Raw genomic sequence first — 24,734 nt, 5'->3', positions numbered from 1 at the left:
AAGCTCTGTTCCAGGTCATCCCAAAGGTGCTTGATGGAGTTGAGGTAAGGGCTCTGTGAGCGCCGGTCATGTTACTACACACTGAATTCATCAAACCATGCCTTTATAGTCCTTGCATTGTGCACTGGGGCACCGTCATGCTGGAATGTTAAAGGGCTCACCCCAAACTGCTGCCACAAAGTTGGAAGCATAGCACTGTGCAAAATATATTGGTATTATCACGTATTAAGACCATTAACCCCCAGGCATCACTAGGGTTTATTTTTAACTATTTTTCTCAAAAATGAAGCCATAACATTACAGAATGCATAAATATATCATGCAATGGCAATGAGATGAAAAAATGTGGTTTAAATGGGAGTCAATGGGGCTTTTTTGTCCAAAAGTGACTCGATAGGATAGTACAGTTTAAATCAGATGAGACACAAAAACCAATGATGCATCAAAGTCAATATTCTTGCTAATCTTTGACACACCAAACATCTGTTATCTAGAAAATAATTAATTTTTTGTATGTTTTTCAGAAAAAATATTACCATCTTGTAATCAAACTAGCATTTAAAAGGTTAAAACCCTGATAATTATTCAATATTTGATTGTTTTGATCAGAACTGAAGTGGAACAGAAGATTTGACTCAAAAAAGCAGATTTTTTTTTTTTTTTATGTATACTATTTTTATTGCAGTTTTTGGAAGTGGACTTTTTGTCCTTAATGACTCAAAAGGATAGTACATTTTAAATCTGATACTACACAAAATTTAATTATGCATCAAAGTCAATATTTTGGCTACTCGTTGACATATCCAAGCTGGGTTTAAAAATAATGCCCCAGCTGTCCACCATTTGGTATAAGGAAGATAATGTTTGTGCTTTTTTCATAAAAAAACAACGTTGACTTTAAGTAATTAAACTGGCATTTAAAGGGTTAAAATGCTCAAAATGATTGAATGCTTCTAGTTTTGAGCACAGCTTAAGTTTTTTAAGAGACTTATGCAAAAAAAAGCAGAAAAAAAACAATTTGTCAAGTTTTTATAGCAGTTTCTTTAAGTGGACATTCTTGTCCTTAATGACTTAAAAGGGTAGTTAATTAAAGTGATGCCTGAGGGTTAAGCATTAAGCGTCAAGCTTAAGGGGTCTGGCCCAAACCCTGAAAAACAGCCCCATGCCATTCTCCCTCCACCACCAAACTTCAGTTGGCACAACACAGTCAGGCAGGTAACATTCTCCCAGCATACGCCAAACCTAGACTCGCCCATCTGACAGAGAAGTGTAAAAAGTGTGACTCCAACGGACACATGGCACTGGACTTGGTGGCTGCTGCTCAGCCATGGAAACCCATTCCACGAATCTCCCGCTGCATAGCTTTTGTGAAATTGTGAAATTGAGGACTCTGTTCAATAAAAACGGCACCTCATAAGACGTATTTACTAAACAGAAAAACAGCATTTTGTTTTCTTTCATTTCTTATAATGGGGGAGAATGCACTAAAAAAGGCACTTCCAAATTCGTGCTGGACATGGTCCCAGAATGCACATGCACACAAGTACAGTACATTCTGGGACCACTTCCCGCATGAACTCAAGGCACCTTTTTAAGCAAATTTTTGCCTCATGAGAAATATATGAATGAAAAAAAAGGCCAATATTCTGTTTAGTAAATATTAGAGGATGAAACGTTCACAGAGGTCATGGCTTGGTGTGTATTTTGTTTTTTTGGGTCACGGTTCAGGATAAAAACAAATACTGGTACACCCTTGTAAATACACTTTATAAGGTTTTTATCGAACAGAAGCCTCATTTTAAAACTAGAAATAAACACCTGGGATGGATGGAGCTGGTTTGTATTTGTCATGCTGTGCTGAGAGCCCCCCTGGTGGTGAAATTTTTAGGGCTGACAGCCTCAAGTCGATTGGTTGATTAATTTGTCGATGACCTCATGTTCTACTAAAATCCAATTGGTCGAACAATTGCACGTGCTACTTTACTTGGAAAAGTACATTTTTTGCAGGGGTGACAAGGGAGACGTCATGTGTTTTTATTTTTTCAGTTATCTAGTGTTACAAAAATTAATTCACAAAAAACAAAAAAAACTATGAATATTACTATTCAAATAGAATTTACTTAATTTACTTCATTTTGGGTTCATTTGGAATTTTAATTGCCACCTAGATGCACTGACTAAACTGTCAGTGATAAGTTTGATGTAGAAATAACATAAAGGTGTTTTTTTGTTTGTTTGTTTGTTTTGTTTTGTTTTGTTTTGGTCCGTCCCATGACCAATCGATTAATTGATGATCTTGTGCGATTTTAGTCGACCAAGTTTTTCTTTGGTTGACTACAGCCCGAGAAATTTTACATACTGTTTAACTGATCACATTAATATCAGTCCATAAACTGAATGCAGAGTGAATGTGCAACTTTATCCCACGGCTCAGTCCATTTAGAGCTGTGTCATTTAAAGAGAGTGGTGTAGGAGTGGTGGATTGTTACCATGAGGAAACCTTTTTTTTTCTTTTACTTAACTTCAATGAATTATATGGGGCCATGAATATATGATCCAGTCCTTTAATCAGTGTTGACCCTTTACATCCTTATGTGGGCCCCTAACTGGTGCACAGTGTATGATGGCTCTATATCAATTCATTTTACTACAAACTGTCTACTTGAGTGGGAAAAAGAGGGATTTCATCATAGTTTATGGGCACATAATGTTTTGTTATCACAGTATCACATTTAACGTCAGCAGCCATGAACACACCAACTCACCGCAACAATACACATGCTAGAAATCATCCCGTCACATTTCTGTCCCGGTTCTTTAAAGTCTATCATTAAAAAACCACATGGTTCCCTTCTTTTCAGCCGGTATCCGCCGTGTTTCCCCTGTGTGGTGCAATAATTCTCACTTAGTGTGGAGAACACCCATTTTACTCCCTCTAACCAGAGCGCCAGGAGACACCAAACCAAAGGAGGCAGCTGCTTCATGCTGCACACTTCCACCAAAATACCATGTTTCAGGAGTCTTTTGTTCCACAAATGTTTCATCTGGAAAAAGAGAGGATACAGCAGATATGCAATAAAAGAAAGAAGCCCCTCCCCACACCACCACCACCAACACCACGCTGGCATAATAGGTCATAACAGATGTAAATGTGTATGTATGTAAGAGGGCACAAACCCTCATCTGTAGCTAAATGAACAGTTTGTCAATAATTTATCATCTTAACCCTGTTTTCAGTCTTACATATGCATCAGTGAATAAATAAATAAAACAGACAACATGTAGACACGACTTCTACACAGTAAATAACTCGAGAATTATACCTTTAGGAAGTTTAATTCCCTCTGATTTCCTCAGAGAGAACAACCTTTCAGGTAAAACATTATTTCTCGAATCTCTCACTAGAGATCTGATCTGTGTGCTGTTAAAAGCTTTTCTGAGCTTCTGCACTCCAAACACAATTGGTTGGGTTTTTTTATCTGCCTGTCCTACATTTATTGTGTGTCAAACAATTTAGTGAACTGCCCAAGGCTTTGACTTTTAGAAGCTGCTCTTAATATGGTTTAATATCAACTAATGATATAGGTCACGACTCATTTTGTCTTCACTGCAAAACAGCTTTTATTGATGTAACATCTGGGTCTGTTTTCACGCAGAAACCTCATTTTCTGCCACAAATCATCAGGGATCGGCCATATAAAATTATTCTACACTGCTATGATTTAAAGGAAATGTTTAGCTCAATGGTCTTCATTCAGAATGACTTTTACACACCAGAGTGCACTGTTTTTAGGCTTTTATGAACTGTGTGCTAAAGATATCAACAGTAAAAGTATTAATTTTAGGGGAAAAAGAAAGACATTTGAGTCTATAATATTTTTATGTTGTTGTTTTGGTGGAGGTGGAAGTTGTTTGAATAGTTTACATACTGTTGGTCCTGTACTTCCCGCTCAAGGGGTTAGCTGCCCCTAAAAAGGGGCACTTACTTTCCATCTTACTTACTTACATCTCTATCTATAAAGGGAAGTGCTGCATGGTTTTGCATCTTCAAGATTATTTCAAACCATTAACCAAATGAATGGTAAAATACAAAAAAAAACCCAACTTGGCCTTCTCGCTGGTGGGCCCACAGATTTTCCTGTTTCAGAATGATAAAATCTCCATTATTTTAATGATCAGTGGCATCAAAAAGAACATAGAAAAGAAAAAGAAAGTAGCTGGGAGTCTCAGACTGATTTATCTCCTGCTTATAGGTTAGTAATAGCAATTTCAAAGTAATACTCACCGATCGTATTTACACATCATTTTTCATCACACTGAAGGGAAATTGTTTTCTGATCTCTGGAAAGTTTGTGCGTCATAAAAACTGCAGCACGCTTCCATCAGCTCACAGACAGCTCACAGTAGACTAATCTTAACTTTATTTATGTCCCACTACTACTATCCTCATCATTAGATGCTTAATACAATAAGGCCAATTTGTATTGAAAGGGGTGTTTTTTTTTCCCCCTAATAACTGCATATTAGCTCAGTGCTCCACGTGCAGGCCTGTATATGTGCTGTGATAGGCCAACAACACAATAGGAAAGAGCATTAAAGCTGTGCCTTTTGACCTATTTACAAAGTTTAAGTGCACACACTTTTTTGTGGAGCTTTAACAAACCACCGCACAGCCCACCTGCCAGAGAGGTGCTTCAAAGAGACCTTATTATGATTAGGAATCAGGGAGCAGGTATTTCATTTCACTCGAATATGTTTCCTTGTCCATTTCTTTTCCAGCTCTGTCACTGCCTCTTATGAGCTTGTAGCAAATGGAATACATTCAACTTGGGTGTAACACCGCTCCTAGCTCTGACCACCGAGGTAAAAGGAACACAGCAGACGTCCCCTAATCATGACTCCACACAACATTTTGGGATTTTATAGATAATCTGTAAAGATTTATCATTTTATCATGGGACCAATTTTGAACCAGGACACCCAAAAAGTCTTCTGAGAGGTATCAAGGACAATTGGAGCAACGGTGTGGCGTACAAATCGACACAGATGGACAGACAGACAGACACACCAACTATAGTAAGATAAATAAAAATAGAATCCCCAATTAAGACAAAACATGTCAAATAGATTGTTTTGTGGCCTATTACTCATAGAGTTCCTATCTAATTTTAAAAACTAAAATAAAGAGTTTTTAAGACCTAAAGTGAGAAAAGTTAATACAGCTTTTTTTATATGGTAAACAGTTAAAAAAAAAAAAAAAAAAATGAAAGCGATGAGATTGCTTGGTAAATTGGAACAGGGCTACATTTTCTGATTATGAAATGTCCAATGGTATAGACCAAAATAAATCTTTTGGTCATGAACACCCTATTTGATGATTTCAGGTACATTTAATGCCTCTATTCTGTTAATAAGTTGTATGGTGATATTTATCACAATACATTTTTGCAGGTGTGCTGAGCTGATTCTAAACAGCTGAACCATTAAAAAGCAGAATAATACTTTTTGTCAGGGAAGACCTGTTGAGGTAGGCTGTAAGAATTTTAAAGTGGATAACCTGGTCGCCCAGATGTCAGAGATGTGGTTTAGTGTTTCACAACAGTACAGAGTTTATTTCGTCAGTAAATCAGATAAAATCAGAGAGGGGAAATTAGAAATTTAGAACATCCAACACTGAATCCCCTGAATTATGAAGAATATTTTTGGAACAATTTGAGGGGTAAGATGATTAAAATTGTATAAGGCTGGCTTGAAAACAAAAATTGGATAATGACAAGTCTTAGTCAATGTGCCTTCTAAAATTTAAGACTTCTCACTGGTAAAAATCTGATTTTTTAAAAGACTTTTTATGGCCTTAAATTTCGAATGTGCAATTAAAGAGTATTTAAGACTTTTCAAGGGTCTGCAGGAATCCTGACTGGAGTGGTTCTTACTGTAAATAGTCTTTAGGCCTGGCATCTATGATTTTTAATCAACATATTAACAAAGATGATGCCTTTATCCTGTTTGAAAAGATGCTGAAACATCCTAAAAGCTCATGTTGGTGTGTTTGTCTCATACTTGTGTGCTCCGCGGCTTGTAGGGCGAGCTGCTCTCCAGGTCCGCCAGGATACTGGTGAGGGAGTCAATCTCTGCATCCAGACTGGAGCGTCTCTCCTCCAGAGTCTTCTCCGATCCTTTACTCTGTGACACGCAGATAGCAGAGGAGCCAGTGAACACACCAAAAGCAGCCTGTGATGACACTTTGAGTTGACTTACTTGTTCTTGTTGCACTCAAAAGTTAAGGACAGATAATCATCAATGACAAGTATTTCTGACTGTGTGCAACTCTGAGACATTCTCTTCTGCTTTTTTTTTTGTAACACTTCTTACACTTTGGATTACAGTTTCTGAGTTCACGTTTCACCTTGACCTCAGACAATCCTTTTGAAAGCCACACATCAATAGCAGAGACTTCTGTGTGCAAGAAATGCTCTGAGAAAGAAGAAGCGATGTATTGTCTGAGAGACAACTTTCATAACGCAGTGCACTATTCACCTCCTGCTTTTCAGTGCACTTGGATTTACAGTATCTCATTCTTCATGCATTATTCATCACAATCTCTTTCAGCAGCATTTCAAACAAAAAGGTCAATTTTTTAAAATTAAAGTCAGATATTTTTCATTCCACATTTGAAAAATGTGCTCCATAAAAGATGATAAGCATTGCTGCGATTTTTATTTAACGAGTTTATTGTCAGAGGAGGCTTGAAAGCGTCAGTAACAGGATCACTTCAGCACTCTGAGCCCTCACTGATTTATTCATCCACTTTTTTTAACTTTCACCTCTGAGAAAACACATCTTCAAAATCTTTCAAAAAAGACAGAAAATCTTAGAAGATAAAGAAGAAAACTGTTGCACAAAAATCTGGAAAGTAGTTAAAATGATTTGACCATTAGTGACACTTCATTTTTGGCAAAAATTCCCGGGAATTTCTCCATGGAATGACAGATATATTTTTAGTCTTCTGAACTATGCTGCAACTGCAAGAAGACTTCTTGCAATTTGCCTGCGGGGGCTTTTTGAGTTGGCTGGATCAGTGACTGCTTCTTATTCTAATGTTATGTGTTTGGATTACCTGTCACAATCTATTACAGGCAGGGCTTGCCTCCATTTGGAGCCGAGCCGCTGCTTAAAAACATCTAAAGCAATCACGAGTGGGGGGTAAACAAAGCAAAACACTAATGGCTTGTCTCAAATCAACACAGAGAAAAACAGGCAAACTTGTTCAACGGTGATAACGAGGAGGATGAAAGGAAACGTTGCAGACTTTGTGGTGGTTGCTTCATAAAGCGGTGAGAACTAGCTGCTTGTGCAAAAGGTTTCTGCATTAACGCATCAGAAAGCAGACATTTCTCTCAGACTGAGTGATAAAGACAAGAGAAAGTTTCTGCTCTCTTCAGAGGAAATACCATTTCATCACGGATTTAGTCATTTAGTATGCTAATGTTCTCCCCCGAGGCACAGAGAAGAAGACATAAAGACATTTTGACTGATATTCAGACCTTCTTCTGAACATTTACAGAGTCCTGCTCCGACTACAGGACACATACTTAAGATACCACAGTGGGATTAAGGAATTATGTTACTCCACAGCAAAAAAGTTAGAGATAAAAACTGTGGTGGACTTCTTATGTAACTCCAGACCTCAGATGGCTGCTGGTAAAGTTGAGAAGAAAAGGACAAATGACAGAAAAGACAGCTGTAATAACTAACTTTTGCCTGATTTTCTCTGTTAAAACTAAGGATGCTCTGATGACATTTGTCTATGAGTGATATCAGCCTGCCCACAGCTGATAGTCATATTCTACGTATTGATACAGCCATTGGTCAGTCTACCTAGCTTGGTCTAGCATTGGACCTCCTGCAGGGGGCACTGTAACCTGATAACAGCATTTAGATGGATTGACTGAACAGAGGTGGACCAAAAGCTTGTAAAACTTAACACTGTGGTGCACAGTCAAGCTCCAAACATCCTTTTTTCAGGACAACCTGGCTGTAAGAACATGTGTGCTGAAGTAATATCACTTAAATTTTCAAAAAAGTTAAGGTACTATAAAGTCAAAAGAAAAAACTACATGGAAATCAAAAGTCAAAGATTTTTATTTGACACACATAAAATTGTGCTTTTTTTTTTTTTTGCACAAACTTGTTCTTCCATCTCTCGGGGATCAAAAAGTGAAATTTTAATCATTCTCTGACAAAAAGTCTTCACATATTTTTTCAAAAATGTCCTTGCACTTCTTTGTATTGGCTCTACTGGTGTATTATTTAAACCAGTTCCTGTCTGCAGAGACACAGGGGAGGACGTCACAGGCTCTCTGTCTCTCTTTCTCTCAATTGATCTGTTCAGGGCATCTCCTGCATGATCTGAGAGCAAAGACATGTGCAGATTAGCAAAGCATGATGTGACATCCGAACAACTGCCATTGGTTGTCAAAGCACATGTGGCAAAACAATATCGCGGATAGCATCAGCTGCTAGCAGCAGAAATGATCAAAAAATGGATTTAAATGGATAAAAAGATGTCAATATCAGAGTTACTGGTGTGGATCTAATGGTTTGGTACCCCAAAAGGCCCCCTAAGTTCCAGGCTGGATAGGAAAAGCTCTATAAGGGCTACACAAGCATGGGTAGTGTCATTATAATGGCAGAATGGAAGGCTTCAAAAGGGACAAAAGCAAGTGGCTACGATTTATGGTTCAAAGTTATTTAACTTCTTGTAGCCTGCGTCACTAGTTCTTGTACACGACAATATTAGAAGGTTAAGGGTGTGCCTGCTGCAGGCACTTGAATCACTTGAATTTAAAAAATTGATGGGACTATAAAGACAATTTACTAATTTAAATGGGGATTAAAACTTGAAGATTTCTTATGTAAAACACAGTACACAATAATGACAAGGGCTTTTTTGTGCGAAATTGTTCTCCCATCTCTTTGGGACCAAAAAGCAAAAAAATAGTCATTATGTGACAAAAAGTCTAAATATTCACACATTCACAAAAAAGTCCTTGTATTTCTTTGTGTTTCCTCTTTTTGTGCCATTATTAGTTCCTGTCTGCAGTGACACAGAGGGCAACATTACAGGCTGTCTCTCTTAATTATGAGCTATTGAGGCCGTCTCCATTATGATGCCCGCAGTATTAGCTGTAGAGTTCTCTGGAGTGACAAATCGCTCTTCTCCATCTGGCAATCTCATGGACAAGTCTGGGTTTGGCGGTACTTGTCTGACTGCATTGTGCCAAGTGTAAAGTTTGGTGGAGGGGAGATTATGGTGATGTTTGTCAGGAACTGGGCCTGGCCCATTAGTTCCAGTGAAAGGAACTCTGAATGCTTCAGCATACCAAGAGATTTTGGACAATTCCATGCTCCCAACTTTGTGGGAACAGTTTGGGGATGGCCCCTTCCTGTTCCAACATGACTGTGCACCAGTGCACAAAGCAAGGTCCATAAAGACATGGATGAGAGATTTTGGTGTGGACGAACTTGACTGGCCTGCACAGAGTCCTGACCTCAACCCGATAGAACACCTTTGGGATGAATTAGAGTGGAAACTGAGAGCCAGGCCTTCTCATCCAACATCAGTGAGTGACCTCACAAATGCACTTCTGGAAGAATGGTCAAAAATTCCCATAAGCACACTCTTAAACCTTGTGGAAAGCCTTCCCAGAAGAGCTGAAGCTGTTATAGCTGCAAAGGGTGGACCGACTTCATATTAAACCCTATGGATTAAGAATGGGATGTCACTTAAGTTCATATGCAAGTCAAGGCAGGTGAGCGAATACTTTTGGCAATATAGTGTAAGTCATTTTAAAGGGGGTGAATATTTATGCAGCCACTTATTGTACCCTTTATCTTCATTTATTTAACATAACTTTTACATTAACATTAAAGAGTTTTTGGAATTTCTTTTTATTAAAACAGCCAAATTATATTGACCATCATTGTTTTATAAAATAAAAAAAAAAGTAAAACGGCTTTTTAAAGCTGAAAGATTTTGCGGGTTTGCCCATTGGGTACCGGCGAATACTAAACCCAGTGCAGGACTCTAACCTTCTGCTTTGACCTTCGTTGATAGAGTAGTTTTTCTTATTACTCAACTAAAAGTTGCTTCCTTTAACAGGTTCATGTGATAGCTAATGTGTATCTATTTCAGATGAAGTAAACCAAAGGCTCACAGTGATACCTTGGTTTAAAATCTGACGAGGAGTCAACTTTAACAGGCATTGCGATCGATAAAGATGCAGAAACTTCATTTGAAATTCATAAAGAGGCATCAGTATCAAATTTAATCCTATTACCCCTCTAAACATCTTCACAGCATGTTTGATTAAACTACTTAAATTTCTGGGTCACTTAAAACAATCAAAGCATTTTTTAGCTGTGGAAAACTGCCCCTTTCATTCGCACAATGAAAGCTCTCTTTATTTTTTTTGCTTTAAATCTAAGCAATTCTGGGGCAAATTCACAGTCACTGTTTTGTGCAAAAATTTGTTCAGCTGAGTCTCACATGAGGCTCCACATTCTGAGAAAAATCAGATCAATATCTACCATAAGTACATTCTTTATAGTCAAACATTCCTTCTTCATGTTTGGAAAAGGCCCTTTTTAAAGGACAATAAGGACTGTGGATCTGTCTCCCTTAAATTGCATTAGGCAGGCATGTGCACACAAAGGCAAAAACAAGAGGAGCCTGATCATTTGGTGTTGGCTATTAAGCTGAATAAGGATATCAATTTGGGAAATATGTGATCAGGCCAGCGTGATGCTCTCTCCTCTATCCTGTTCTCACATCCACACGAGCGTGCACTCACACATGAATGAGGTATGGAGTTAATGTGATGATGACTAACTCAGAGGCAACAGTAGACATCAGGTATGGTTAAAACACCGCAACATCTCCCTGCAGCCTCAGTGTCATAAAATCCCATTTATTTAGAAAGTGCTCAGACCCTTATGCTTTTTTTTAGTTTTGTTATGTTGCAGCCTGATGCGACAGTCGTTAAAATTTATGTTTTTCTCTCATTAATCTACACTCAGTATACCATCATTAAACAGTGAAAACAGAATTTTAGATGTTTTTGCAAATCAATTAAGAAAGAAAAACTGAAATATCACACTGACATAAGTATTCAGACCCTGTACTTGGTACTTAGTTAAAGCACCTTTAGCAGCATTATAGACAAGTGTCTTTTTTATGATGAAACAAGCTTGCACACCTGGATTGCACACTTAAGCTCTGTCAGGTTGGATGGGGACTGTCAGTCATTTTCAGGTCCCTCCTGAGAAGTTCGATAGGGTTCATGTCAGGGCTCTGGCTGGGTCACTCTAGGACACTCCCAGAGTTGTCCATAAGCCACTCCTGTGTTGTTGGCTTTGTGCTTAGGGCCAATGTCATGTTGGAGGGTGAACCTTTGGCTCACTCTGAGGTCCTGAGCAGAACAGGTTTTCATTGAGGATATCTCTGTACTTTGCCCCATTCAGCTTTCCCTCGACCCTGACCAGTCTCCCTGTCCCTGCTGCTGAAAAATACCCCCACAGCATGATGCTGCCACCACTTTGCTTCACAGTTGGGATGATACTGTGATGATGATGTGTGGTGCTTGGTTTGCTCTTAACATAACATTTAGAATTGAGGCCAAACAGTTCCTTCTTGGTTTCTTCAGACCGGAGAATCTTGTTTCTCACAGTCTGAGAGTCCTTCAGGTGCTTTTTTGCAAACTCCAAGTAGGCTTTAATATATTTGCACTGAGGAGAGGCTTCCATCTAGGCTACCACTCTGCCATAAAGACAAGATCGGTGAAGGGCTGCACTGATGTTTGTCCTTCTGGACCTTTGTCCTTCTTTTGTAGCCTTCCCCAGATCTGTGCCTGACAACAATCCTGTCTCTGAACTCTGGGGGCAGTTTCATTGACCTCATGGATTGGTTTTTGCTCCGATATGCATTGCCATAATGTGAGGCCTTCTATAGAGAGCTGTGTGCCTCTCTAAATCATGTCGGGTCAATTCAAAATACCACAGGTGGACTCAGATCAAGGTGTAGAAACATCTCAGCAACAATAAAGAGAAATGGTCAGAACCTGAGCTAAATTTGAAGTGTTTTTTTTTGCACAGGGTCTGAATACGAAAAACAATGCAATATTTAAGGTTTTTTTTTTTCATAAATGTGAGATATTTTCTAAAATAAGTCAAAATTCCTCTGCACATTGTGTTATCAGACATTTACCATTTTACCATCCCTTCAATTTCTTTTCAGTCCATAACAAGTTCTTTTTTTCCTTGGTTATGTTCATATCATGAGCTTCAAAATAAAACCAGGTCTGTATCCAAACAGGAGATTAAATAACCTTAGTTTACATCAGTCCAAAATAAAACAAAAACAGTTTTTAATGCAAACAGTGGGACCTTAAAATGCAGCAAAAAGGGAAATTGATCTCATTTTCCTATAGAAATTCTGCAACTACAAATCCGCTTGAATATATTGAAAAATACATATAAAGATCCTCTGTACCACTTCACTGTAGGCTCTAAGGCCTAGTTGTGCTGAGGAAGAACTCAATATATACTTTAAATGCTTCCAAATATGATTATAAAGTCTATAACTCTTACCTGGCAGCTAAATTACTGTGGTAGATAACACAAAAACTCTTTTTATAATAATTTACAGATATCTACAGCATTTTGCATGTACAGTATGTCTGACATAATTTGGTAACTGAATGTATAATTTTACATGTGATGCTCAACCATGAAAAAAATATTTACGAGCATTTAGTTTTTATTCTTTTGCATAGATGCAAAAAAAATAATGTAGTTTAGTTGAATAAAAGGAATTTCTAATTGGCTGTGAATGACAAACTAATTAGTGAAAGGTGTAAGCTTAATGTTTTAAAAAAAGAATTGAGTCAAAAAAGAATGAAAAATAAGTATTATGATATTGCTGCATGTAATGTAGTTGTGAACTTCATAGCTTAGATGAAGGTCATAACATCACTTTAACATCATGCTGCTCCCTACTGACAGTTTGAGTGGGAAGAGGGGTGAATTTACACACATTGCATAACTTATTTACATTATATAACATTTAAACTTGCAAAGATAGCATTCTTTTAGGAGAGAAAACTTTTCAGATCAAAAGAGGGGCTCTAGGGGGAGATTTATTTCCCCTCTATCAGTGAACAAAAGAATGTGAAGCAATCGAAGAGTTTCACAGCAGAGGTCAAGTGCTGAGAGTGTCAGTCAGAGCGCAGAGGCTAGATATCCCCGCAGGGACGCATGCCTGTGGGTATTATGACCAGCAAAGCAAAGACAAGTGACCAGACTTCACCAATAGGTGTCAGCCTTCTATCCCTGCTGCAGAGTGAAGATGGTGTGTGGGTCCCTGAGTTATAGGGTGTCTGGCTCCAGGCAGCTTCTGCAGCTGGACGTCTCTGCAGTTGGCTGCAGCTCAAATGGACAGACAGTTTTGCTGGACTCGGTACATGAACTCAGTGCAGAGCTCGGGGCTGTCTTTGCTTTTCTGCGCTGACTCTTCGAGAGTTTCTGACAAGCAAGAAAATTGAAAACAACAACACTTTTCTCTCACCTGATAATCGTACGAGTTCATCGGTGGAGGAGGAGGGAAGGAGCCCGAGGACGGAGGGAGACCGGCTGAATCCTCCGCTGGTGGTGGAGGGGGAGGGTAGTCTGCTGGAATGGACACACACCCGCATAAACACAGGCACACAAAGAGAAACAAAAATGGCTCGTCAAAAACGTCCCTTTCTTCTTATTTTTAAAACCGTCATAAACCTAAAAGACACCCTACAACACTGAACATAATAAATATCATACAGTGCTGTGAAAAAGTATTTGCACCCTTCCTGTTTTCTTGTTTTTAGGATATTTGTCACACTTGAATGTTTCACATCATCACACAAATTTTATCATTAGACAAAGATAAGATCAAGATTTAAATGCTGAATTCATCTCTCAAGGGAAAAAGCCTCCATACCTACTTGGCTTTATGTGAAAACATAATTTTCCCCTAAACCTGAAAACTGATTGTGCCACCCTTGGCTGCAATAACTGTAAGAAAGCATTTGTGAAAGCTGTCAATAAATCTTTCACATTCCTGTGGAGGAATTTTGGCACACTCTTCTCAGTAGAATTGTTTTAATTCAGCCATATTGGAGGGTTTGTGCATGAACGGCCTGTTAAAGGTCATGTCACAGCATCTCAATCGGATTTAAGTCCAGAGTTTGACTAGGCCGCTCCAAAACCTTCTTTGTTTTGTTTTTAAGCCATTCAGAGGTGGACTTTCTGGTGTGTTCTGGATCATTGTCCTGCTGCATAACCCAAGTGTGCTTGAGCTTGAGGTCATGAGCTGATGGCAGGATTTTCTAGAGAGTAGAAATCATACTTCTATTAATTATGGCAGGACAACCAGATCCTGAAGAAGCAAAGCAGTCCCAAACCTTCACACTACGCCCACCATGTTTGACTGTAGGTGTTTTTGTGACCTCCTGGATGAGGTTAATGCCCTCTTGGAGGAATTTTGGTAGGCTGGCCTCTCCTGGGCAGGTTCATCACTGTTCCAAGTTTTCCCCATTTGTGGGTAATGGCACTCACTGTTGTTTGCTGAAGTCCTAAAGCCTTGGAAATGGCTTTGTAACCCTTTTCAGACTGATAGATGTAAATGACTTTGTTTCTCATCTGTTGTTGAATTTCTTCAGATGGCAGCATGATGTGTTGATTTATGAGATCTTTTATCCTACTTCACTTTATCAGACAGGTTCTGTTTAAGGGACTTCTTGATATAACAGGTCTGGGAATAATCAGTCCTGGGTGTGGCTGGTGAAATTGAACTCACAAGTAATTCATGATTTAACAAGGGGGTATATCCATTTCCCATAAAGCCATATATGTTTGGGTGGCTTTATCCCCTTAATAAATGTAAAAATTATTTAAAAAAGGCAGTTTGTATTAACTTAAGCTATCTTGTTGAAAAGTAAAATTTGTTTGATAATCTGGAACAAAGTGTAACATAAAGAAAAAAATAAAAAATCGGAGTTGTAAATATTTTTTCACAGCACTATAATTTAAGCATTTTGTCCACATCTTAAGCAGAAAACAGCAAAAAGGGCAAAGAATGTACAAAAATAATAGCAAACAAATTTGGTAAGGGGTTAATAAAGGTCAAGCACAATAAAAGACACTGATCCAGACAGTAAAGACTTCACATGATAGTCTGCATGGTCAGGGTTGGAAGTAGATTACACAGTCTGGTCCCTGAGATGACTGTGTATAAATGAATGAATGGATACGGCTGAGCTGATGTGAGGAGAACGTTGTGCTCCCACGTCCTTGTGAAACCATATCTGTCCATTCAGTGAGAAAAAAAAAAACATGCAATATGAAGCAGTTTACTGTAAATGGTGGGCGCTATAATGTGGAAACTGTGACTCATGAAGAAAAAAGGTAAAGCTCATCAAAGCTATATATGGAGTTATGTCTGTTAATGCTTGAATTTAAAAGCCCTACACATTTCTAAGGCAATTATGAATGTCTTTAAAAAGGGCTGGAAAATGATTATTTTTAAATCATGGTTAGTTGCTGGATTGAATAGTCAATTGTGATTATTTTAATCCCACATTTTCATTCAATTATTTTGCATTCATCACAAAATGTAATGCCCATGTTGACAATGTGAAGCATTTCTCCTCTGTCTTTATTTGTGAACCAAATGACGTCAAAGAGCTTTTTTTTTATGATCCTGACTTTTTAGAGTGATTATTCAAATGAGCGTAGCACCAGTGTGATCTAAAACTATGACGTAAACATGGGAGGCAGCGTCAAAGTGATTCTTTTGTCTAATACACTGTTAAACACTGTTAAACATCAAGAAATATGTAGGAGAGCATGTACAAAATGACTCACTTATGTCTAATTACCCAGTGGTTTACACTTTTCAGGAGTTCTTGTTTAGTTTTTTTCCTCTGTGTAAGTAACCCAGTTAAGGTTAACAGTTAAGCTAGGAGATTTTCTCAAGAACCATTTTGTTTTTGTTTTTGTTTTTTTTGCTACATTTGTACGGTCTTAAGCTAAAAGTATTTCACTTCCTGCTCGAATTAGAATCTGGTACCATTTTGAAAGGAAATAAGAAACTGGTGCTGAAATTTCCTTTTAGCTTCAGTTGACAGAAACTAAAATGTGGACTTAATATTGGATTTAAAACAAATTTGGATTCAAATTTCAAAAACATTTCTTGTTCGGAATCTTTTAAAGCTGCCCAGAGTGGCCTGGCTCTGGTTTGATAATGCACAGTGTCTTGACCTATATGGATAGTTTAATATCATTCCAGCCTATCATAAACATGTACAGTGCTGTTTTAACTGTGTAGGTATATTAAACTGTTTTCTATGTTTAATAAAAGCAACATATTGTTTTTGTTAACAAGGAAGTTGAGCTGTATTGCTTGAAAGAGAAGTGCCTTGAATTTTTCCAAAATTGTCCCTCAGTGCAAATGTTCATATTTTGATAGAATCATGCAAGTCCATTACACGGGGGGCCAATGGTGGCCCCAAACATGAAAAAGGGGGTTGGATAAGAGCTACAGGCATGAAAATTGGTACACATACAGGGCTTAACAAAATTTATTAGATCACCCTAACTCTAACCAAAGTAAGGTTTATGCCACAGCTGCCCTAAATTAACAGCATTGGTAATTACCAAAATCATTTTTTATGTTTCTGCAATGGTTAATACACCAATATGAAGATGCTCTTTAACCCAAATGATATTTTTAATGCCACAATATAATTATTATTGTTATCTATGAATTTTCAAATTTACTGATTTACAAAAAAACTAAAAAAAAATAGTAAAGCACATTAATATTTCTTGATTAATATGTGAAATTATAGTTATTTACTTGCATTCCTGAACAGAAAAATGAGTTTTAGTGCTTGAATGTTATGCTTGATTCATTTCTGACTTCTCAGAGAAGCCCAGTGAGCTGGCTCAAATTTGGGTGAATTCAGTTTGAAATCCCTCATTCCTGTTCAAAATGGTAAAACGTGGAGAGCTCACTAAAAATGAAAGAGTCCGCATTAAAGCACTTCATGATGCTGGAGGGTCTTTGACACAAATACGACAGGTGGCCTAATACATTTTTTTAAGCACTGTAAATATATTTTAAAAAAAAACAGTGGCTCTAATTGTCAGGGAAATGCACTACTACTAAATATTTTGTAGTTTTCTGCGATGGACAGGTTGCACATTTCAACAAAATAGTCAGAGGGATTTAATGTAATTGACTCCAGAATTTTCATCATCATATTAAACAAGATGGAGATCAAAAGTTTTAAAAAAAAATTGTGATTTTGCCATTTGGCAGGGGCATGACCAGGGCTTAAACTTTTTTTAGGCAGCATTTTTTTTTTTACTACTTTTTACACTGTTTTCTGTACAATAATTCCATATAACTCTACAGAGCTTAGGTCAATCGTCACCAAACTTTAAATTCATGCATCAAAATCTTCCTTCTCATCACAGTGCCCTCTGTGGACAACATGCTGACTTTGTATGCTTTTTGATTTACTGACCTACACCATGATTTTATTTTTAATTCAGCCCATTGATGTAATTTCTCAGAGGCCTATTTTCTATTTGCATATGCACCATGACTCCACCTACAAAAAAGCTTACTGGATTCAAAAATCCCAACAGGAAGTCCACCAGCTTTATCTCAATTTCTATATATAAGGCTTTTTTGGATAATGATAAATGACTTTAACCTGTTGTAACTTTTGTACACACTGTTCTGTGGTCTTCAAAGATTTTTGCCAACACAGCAGTAGCACTGAACACGCCCACATGTAAACTTCTCATCGTAGCGCCCTCCACTGGCAGCAGAATATTGGGGCATTTCTTCACTCCTCTCACTGTCCTGAACCTATCAACCTCCTTTTTTTTAAGATAGGCCTCCAACATGTTTCATTAAATGACAACTCCCTGGCATTGGCTACCAGTTTCATATCTCGCCAACTGGACAGGAAGTCACTGTAACGCTCATTTTAAACATCAGATTTCTTTCAAATTTAACATGTATGTTCACGGTCTATTCCTCTACACATTCAAATGTTAATTTAATGTTTTTTCTGTTGTACCACCTACTGTGAGAAGACAGTAACACCTTGCACATCTTTGAATTTTACACAGTAAATATCAGTCTTGCCCTCTGGCCTTTCTGCAATGCTGTAGAACACCCACAACAGCAGCTGCAGTGCACCCAGACATGCATTCATCACATAATTTTGATTTTTTTTATATCTATATAACAAATATTAAGTTTATTAAATTAAATTTTCAAAATTGTTCCTGGATCCTTTAAAATGAGGCATATGAATTTAAATGAATTGTGAATCATTCAGTTATGATGAGTCTATTTTAAACATTGACTCAAGACATTTACATAGATATAACAAGTTTCTTTAAAAGGTCAAACATTGCAAAGAAAGAAGATCATGCATAAAATATACTGAACACAGTGTACCCCCCCCCCCAAAAAAAAAAAGTCATGAAAATAGTGGGAAGATTGGATTATTGTTGAAATTTTGTCTTGAAAAGTAAAATCAGATGAAACATTCGAAAGAGGCGATGCAGTTATTACAAAAGAGAGAAAATGAGAAAGAATTGAAGTCTTGTCATTCCACGTCAACAGACTGACACACATAATTACAGCAATTTGGTTAACTAAGAAGTACTAATCTGAAGTAAGCATGTGTTTTTTTTTTCCTCACTGAGATTGGAAATGTAAAAGCTGTGTTACAAATGGGTTAGATGAGGTGTTTTTTCTGCCAGAGGAGGAGAAACAAGCCAAATGTGTAGCTCTGAAGTCCACGTTAATCCAAGGATTGCATCCATCCACATGTTTCAGACAGGATAAGGAGTTACATGCCAAATTAAATTCTGGTTTGGCCTCTCTTGGCACAGGACTTAAGACTGAATCATTTGACCATGTACTTCTAAGTACCAAACCAGACATGAGCTTTGCAAATTAAAGGCTTTTATGAGACGTAATGGGAATTTGTTCCAATGCTAAGACTTTGATGAGTCCTGTTCAGAAATTCCATTTGCTTTCCATGGCTTTTATCTGTTTTCATTAGGATCTAATTGATGTCATCAATGTAGTTTATCCAAGGCAGCTGACCAAATTAATTAAGCTTGGTTTCCGCTGCCCCCCGACAAAACAGCTGAAAAGACTAAAGAAAAAAAGGGAAGACAGAGATATAATGCAGCATGGTTAAAATTGTACACATGTCTGCGTCTTGAGCATTACAACATTTCAAAAATTGTGAGCATTGCATTAAACATTCCCCTCTGGGTGCTCGAGGGCCTCCATGTGAATTGTTTATATAATAACCTTGTGACCTCCGCTAAAACTCCAGAGTGTAACAGCTTCACTAAACCTCTGGGAGAGAAAATAAAATATGCTGCTCCAACAACAAGCACCCCCCCCCCCCCCCCCCTTCTTGCGCTCCAGCACGGATCCTTTTTGCCTGAATATAAGTCACTTGTAACTTGTGGCTTACAGAGAATTAAAACATTAAGTTTCATGTACGTTTCTCTCGAACATCAAAGATGTTTTGGATTTATCATTTCAGGAAACACAAGAGTTGTAAATGTTTCAGAGGGCCATGTTTTATTGAAGAGGTCTTAGAATGTGGAGCATTCAGTGGAAAGCAAGACTTGGAGCAGAAACGGGGGTTATTAAATGTCTTTACTGAAAGGATCTTTCTGGTTATTTCCCCCTTGACCTTATTTTCTAGTAGCTGACATCGTGCCAGTCATTAAAGATTGAAAAGTGTTAATGTGTTGATGTTAAACACAATCACTTGTAGTGCTTTTGTAACCTGTAATCCTTCCAAGTCAAACTATTTTCTCTCATAAAACGTGCTCTCAACCTTGAAGTTGGTTGCAGCTGAATCAGGGGCAACTAAGAAACAAATAGAGGATCTTTTTAATTAAATGCCGTGTAAAGTTATAGCTTTTTCCTGCGATAAAAAAAATTATCTGACTTTGAAAATACAAAACTTACATTTACAAGATCTTTATCTTTGCCAATTAAAAGGCAGCATTTAATCAAATACTGTGATATTGACTTTAGTGGAACCTGTGTCTACGGTGCTGCAGGAACTCAAAGTGCTGCAGCCAAAGAATTGTTAGACACACCCTTTCAACACAATAACTCATTATATGAACACATTTTAAATAGCTGTGGCTGACACAATTATCACACAGCAACAAAAAATTAAAGCTGCGACTGACAGGCGCCCTGTGGAGATCTTTTTTCTTTATTTGACCAAAACATACTGCGTGTATCCTCAGGGTCTGACAAACATGCTGAATGAATTTCCTTCCTCATAAAACACTGGCAAGGAAGATATTTTGAATATTTTAAGTGCAGCAGTTTTACATCCATGTTTTATAGCCTGCAGTCTTTTTCTTCACTGCTGTTGGACCGTATTATATTTTTCTTTTAACCACATCACCCCCGAATATTTATTGATAATATACATTATTTTTTTACCAGCAGAAGAAACCTGCATGATGTCACCTGTCTACTCAGACCTGTGCACCTGCAGCCACACAGATGGTAAAACATTACTCTATGGCTGAGTCCACATGTAGGCAGATATTTTTATAAAACAACAAGCTTGATTGTTCAACAACTACAAACTACAGGCCCATCTCTAACCTCTTTATCAGCAAATTATAGAAGAAATCATCTATCAACAACACAGTGACCTACCTCTTAATAATCTGTATGATGTGTAGAGATCAATCAATCAATCAATCAATCAAACTTTATTTATAAAGCACTTTTCATACATAACATGTAACTCAAAGTGCTTTACACAGACAAAATCAAAACATTCCCTCAAACCCACCCACCCCCACCTTTTGCTTAACATAGACAATTAGAGTCATTCCCTCACACCCACACACCCGCAACCACCCTATTCCACTATCAACCACCCAACAGACAACAGTTACATGTGCACCCACTCACACACACTGTTTCACAAACCCACACAAACACACACACACACACACACACACAAAGACTAAAATAGTGGACAGCAAATAATAGAAGAAATCATCTATCAACAACACAGTGACCTACCTCTGAATAATCTGTATGATGTGTAGAGATCAACAGTCATGAGGTTTCTCTGATGCTCACCCAACAATAACAGAGTTACTCTGATGATCCCCCAACAATCACACAGTTACTCTGATGGTCACCCAACAATCACAAAGTTACTCTGATGGTCACCCAACCATCACACAGTAACTCTGATGGTCACCCAACAATCACAAAGTTACTCTGATGGTCACCCAACAGTCACAAAGTTACTCTGATGGTCACCCAACAATAACAGAGTTACTCTGATGGCCACCCAACAATCACACAGTTACTCTGATGGCCCCCCAACAATAACAGAGTTACTCTGATGGCCACCCAACAATCACACAGTTACTCTGATGGTCACCCAACAATCACACAGTTACTCTGATGGCCACCCAACAATCACAAAGTTACTCTGATGGTCACCCAACCATCACACAGTTACTCTGATGGTCACCCAACCATCACACAGTAACTCTGATGGTCACCCAACAATCACAAAGTTACTCTGATGGTCACCCAACCATCACACAGTTACTCTGATGGTCACCCAACCATCACACAGTAACTCTGATGGTCACCCAACAATCACAAAGTTACTCTGATGGTCACCCAACAATCACACAGCTACTCTGATGGCCACTCAACAATAACAGAGTTACTCTGATAGCCACCCAACAATCACAGAGTTACTCTGATGGCCACCCAACAAACACACAGCTACTCTGATGGCCACCCAACAATAACAGGGTTATTCTGATGGCCACCCAACAATCACACAGTTACTCTGATGGTCACCAAACCATCACACAGTTACTCTGATGGCCACCCAACAATAACAAATTTACTCTGATGGCCCCCCAACAATCACAGAGTTACTTTAATGGTCACCCAACAATCACAGAGCAACTCTCACTGTCCGACAGTCACAGTGTTACCCTGGCATAACTCTGATGATCACCCAACAGTCACAGAGTTACTCTGATGACTGAATTCCCCTTAAGTGTCTCTAAAGACCCCTCAACAGTCACAGATTTACTTAATGCAATACGCACTAACACTGTCAGGGTGCAGTTTGCAGCAACACAAACAAATTCAACATTAATTCAGACTGAAAATAAACCCTGAACAAAGCAAAAATCAATGACACAACTAGGCATAAAAAGTATGTTTTTACATTAAAAAGAGTCTTAAACATTTCAGTTTTGCAGTTTACCCAGACCATACATACATTTACAAACAACAGCAAACAGGAAAACTACTGTGTTAAAGAGCAAGTGCGATAGGCAACAGGAAAGAAACTGAACTGATTTCATAATAGTTTAAATGTGGTTCTAAAAGCAAAATAAACAACTTTCCAGACCATGGTTGTTGTTGAAACAGGTGAAAAAAATCGGACTGAAAAAATCTATATATTAGAAATACTTTATCTCTCCATGAGAAAACCACTTGTCTTGCAAACACATGAACTTTAAATAATATATCATCTGTGCTAACCAGTTTTCACTTCCTCCATTTAAAAAAAAGAATTTCCTAAATCTTCAAATAGAGGAGTGTTTCCTCACAACCAGCAGTGAAACTGGAAAATACCTCAGTCTTATCTGCGAGATCAAAAGATGAGTAGAAACTATGAACCATCACTCAGTATTATGAAACTTTTTAAAATACAATAACATTAAAAAAAATCATTCGACAATGACTTCGAACATCCTTAACATTTCTTCTTAGGAATGGACAGGACTAAAACATTAAATGTAAAAATGAATTAAACTAATAAATCAAAAGTATCAAAAATAGGATTTAAATATGTATAAGCCCATGCTAGGTGTTTTTCTTAGTTAATACAAGAAAGGGGGCCTTGATAGCATGGTTACAGGATGTAACGGTACAGTGCTGACTAGATATGATCAGAAGAATAAAATATGCAAGGATGTGGTCACACTAACATGACGTAACAATGATCATTTTAGAAAATTAATTATATATGAGATAGTATATAAGATCATTTTATGCAAATGTGTATTTGAGGTGAGGAATTTTACTGCAGTGAGCTCTCTTACAGTAATGGAGTTATAGTAAATAGAGCAATTAGTGGAAATGTGCATATGAGGTGAGGCATTTGGCTAGAGTGAGCTCTCTCACAGTATTTGAGCTACAGTGAATAGAGTAATTTGTGCAAATATGAGGTGAGGCATTTTACCACAGTGAGCTTCATTACAGTACTTGAGTTACAGTAAATAGAGTAATTAGAACAAAGGTGTGCTTTTGAAGTGAGGTATTTTACCACAGTGAACTCTCTTACAGTATTTGAGTTACAGTGAACAGAGTAATTTGTGAAAATGTGTATTTGAGGTGAGGCATTTTACTGCAGTGAGCTTTCTTACAGTAATGGAGTTATAGTAAATAGAGCAATTAGTGGAAATGTGCATATGAGGTGAGGCATTTGGCTAGAGTGAGCTCTGTCACAGTATTTGAACTACAGTAAATTACGTTATTAGTGGATATGTGCATATGAGGTGAGACATTCTACGGCAGTGAGCTTCATTACAGTATCTGAGTTACAGTGAACAGAGTAATTTGTGCAAATGTGTCCATATGAGGTGAGGCATTTTACCGCAGTGAGCTCTCTTACAGTAAACAGTAAGAGACAGTGAGGGATATTTCACATTTAACCGGGATAAGATACGTGTGAAACTAAAGTCCTATTTTTTTAAACTTCTTTCATCATTTTGAAATAAAGAAAAAAATTAAGTACAGACATCTTAAGTTTTAAAAAGAGGAGGGAAACTGAATATCTGTTGCAATGGAATGAGTGGAGGTGTGTTGTGACAGTGGTGTGTATTTATAACACAGGTAGAGTCTGTGACTCCAGCGCAGTGGTACTCTACTGGTATTGCCTAAGGACCCGCCCCCAACTCCTTCATTAGAAAATGAAACCCAACTTTCGAAAACTTGACTCTATCATTCTTTCCTCAGTTTCTGAAAGAACAAACAGTGTTGATTGCTGCAAGATCTCTCATTAGCTTCCCAAAATATATAGTCATGGACGAAAATATTGGTACCCCTGGAATTTTTCCAGAAAATACACCATTTCTCCAAGAAATTGTTGCAATTACAAATGTTTTTGGTATCCACATGTTTATTTCCTTCATGTGCATTGGAATAACACAAAAAATCCGAAGAAAAAAGACAAAATTGACATAAATCTACACAGAACTAAAAAAATGGGCTGGACAAAATTATTGGCACCCTTTTAAAACTGTGGGTAAATCATTTTATTTCAAGCATGTGATGCTCATTTAAACTCAACTGTGGCAGTAACAGGTGCTGGCAATCTAGAAATCACACCTGAGGCCAGTTAGAATGTCTAAACATTGACTCAACCTTTGTGTCGTGTGCCTGTGTGTGTCACACCAAGCATGGAGAAGAGAAAGAGGAGCTGAGAATTGTCTGAGGACTTAAGAAGCAAAATTGTGTAAAAATATGAAAAATCTCAAGGTTTCAAGACCATCTCCAGAGA

General features: G+C 37.8%; 1 protein-coding gene across 4 annotated transcripts in view; it reads right to left on the bottom strand.

Annotated features, from left to right (window-relative positions):
- LOC121512653 (LIM domain containing preferred translocation partner in lipoma) overlaps positions 1 to 24,734 on the bottom strand; it is a 340,478-nt gene that overhangs the window by 186,667 nt on the left and 129,077 nt on the right. For 3 of the 4 annotated variants that reach the window (XM_041792030.1, XM_041792029.1, XM_041792031.1), the window contains 2 exons: positions 13,625 to 13,728; positions 6,061 to 6,183 (listed from right to left, as the gene is read on the bottom strand). In XM_041792030.1, coding sequence (XP_041647964.1) covers positions 6,061 to 6,183; positions 13,625 to 13,728 — 227 coding nt within the window. The remainder of the gene's footprint in view (positions 1 to 6,060; positions 6,184 to 13,624; positions 13,729 to 24,734) is intronic. The other variant, XM_041792032.1, reaches the window with a different exon arrangement.

Source organism: Cheilinus undulatus, linkage group 7 (assembly GCF_018320785.1).
Source record: "Cheilinus undulatus linkage group 7, ASM1832078v1, whole genome shotgun sequence".
NCBI lineage: Eukaryota > Metazoa > Chordata > Actinopteri > Labriformes > Labridae > Cheilinus > Cheilinus undulatus.
Note: the sequence above shows the minus strand (reverse complement) of the source record. Positions and strands in the feature narration are given on the sequence as shown.